This window comes from Lichtheimia ornata, assembly GCF_029851405.1.
Source record: "Lichtheimia ornata isolate CBS 291.66 chromosome Unknown scaffold00498, whole genome shotgun sequence".
NCBI lineage: Eukaryota > Fungi > Mucoromycota > Mucoromycetes > Mucorales > Lichtheimiaceae > Lichtheimia > Lichtheimia ornata.
In genome coordinates, this window is record NW_026695798.1 from 1 (window position 1) to 981 (window position 981).

General features: G+C 45.1%; 1 protein-coding gene across 1 annotated transcript; it reads right to left on the minus strand.

Annotated features, from left to right (window-relative positions):
- Window positions 1-520: 520 nt before the first annotated feature.
- O0I10_013329 (uncharacterized protein) lies at window positions 521-922 on the minus strand (the record flags this gene model as incomplete). Its single annotated transcript, XM_058493106.1, has 1 exon — window positions 521-922. The coding sequence occupies one exon, from the start codon at window positions 920-922 to the stop codon at window positions 521-523; it is 402 nt and encodes a 133-aa protein (XP_058336128.1).
- Window positions 923-981: the final 59 nt, after the last annotated feature.

The following is a 981-nucleotide window of genomic DNA, read 5'->3' on the forward strand; positions in this document are numbered from 1 at the left end:
TGATATGAGTACCTTGATCTATTACTATTCAATAAATTACACTTACGCAGCCTCCCTGATGAACACACAGTTCTCATGCACATTGAAGGTAGGCATATCTGAGATATGACTGTACTCTTCAATGGCACGTTTTCCCTCATCTGCTGATGGCTCAGGAGGAAAGCTTTGCATCCACTGGAAAGTGAGGCGTGCATTTTCGCGCAGCCAGTTGTGCAACGTGGTCTTTGATGGTGAGATATTACGTATAAAAAGAAGATGAGAGAGAAAGTGAAAGTACGTTGAGAATCAATATACTGTATTCAACTGCTGTTGCCAGCTACAACTACAACATGTCTTATATAGGTTTCTAGGATGGTTGTGTGACGATGCTACAGGGAGATGGCGTTTACATAAGAAGAAGATGTTGGGATACACGAGATGACGGGGCTTATTGAGTGATGAACCTTGAGTGTGGATATGGAAACGTTACATTCGGTGTCCTCTTGCGGGATGAGTGTGGTCGTTGTGATACCTTGGCTTGTCACCTTGTACTTGATGATGGTATTGGTACTTGAAATACGACAGATGGCTTAAACTCATGCACCACTGGATCTGCAGCGACCTCATCCAAAACATCCTCCACGGTGGCAAAAGGATGTTGATCCACATAACCAAAAAGGAAGTAGACCAACTCGTCATTGAAAGCACCACGTGGCTTTCTACCCCGCTTAAGAGGCTTTGCTGTACCTCTCAAGCGGTAACGCTTCAAAGCTGAGCGAAGCGTTGATGACCTGATATTGCCAGCGTCAGCTGCCTGCTCCGTGCGATAGCCACGACGAATCACATTGCTGACGCTGGCAGCAAACGCTTGGTCCGTTGTTTTGGTATAAGGACCACGCTTTTTCTTTTTTGGGCGTTCTTGCATCGCCTGGTCATCTATCATCAGCCGAAAATAAATACTATGTACAGCTTCTTAACCTTTCCAACTTACTATCAGCTTCA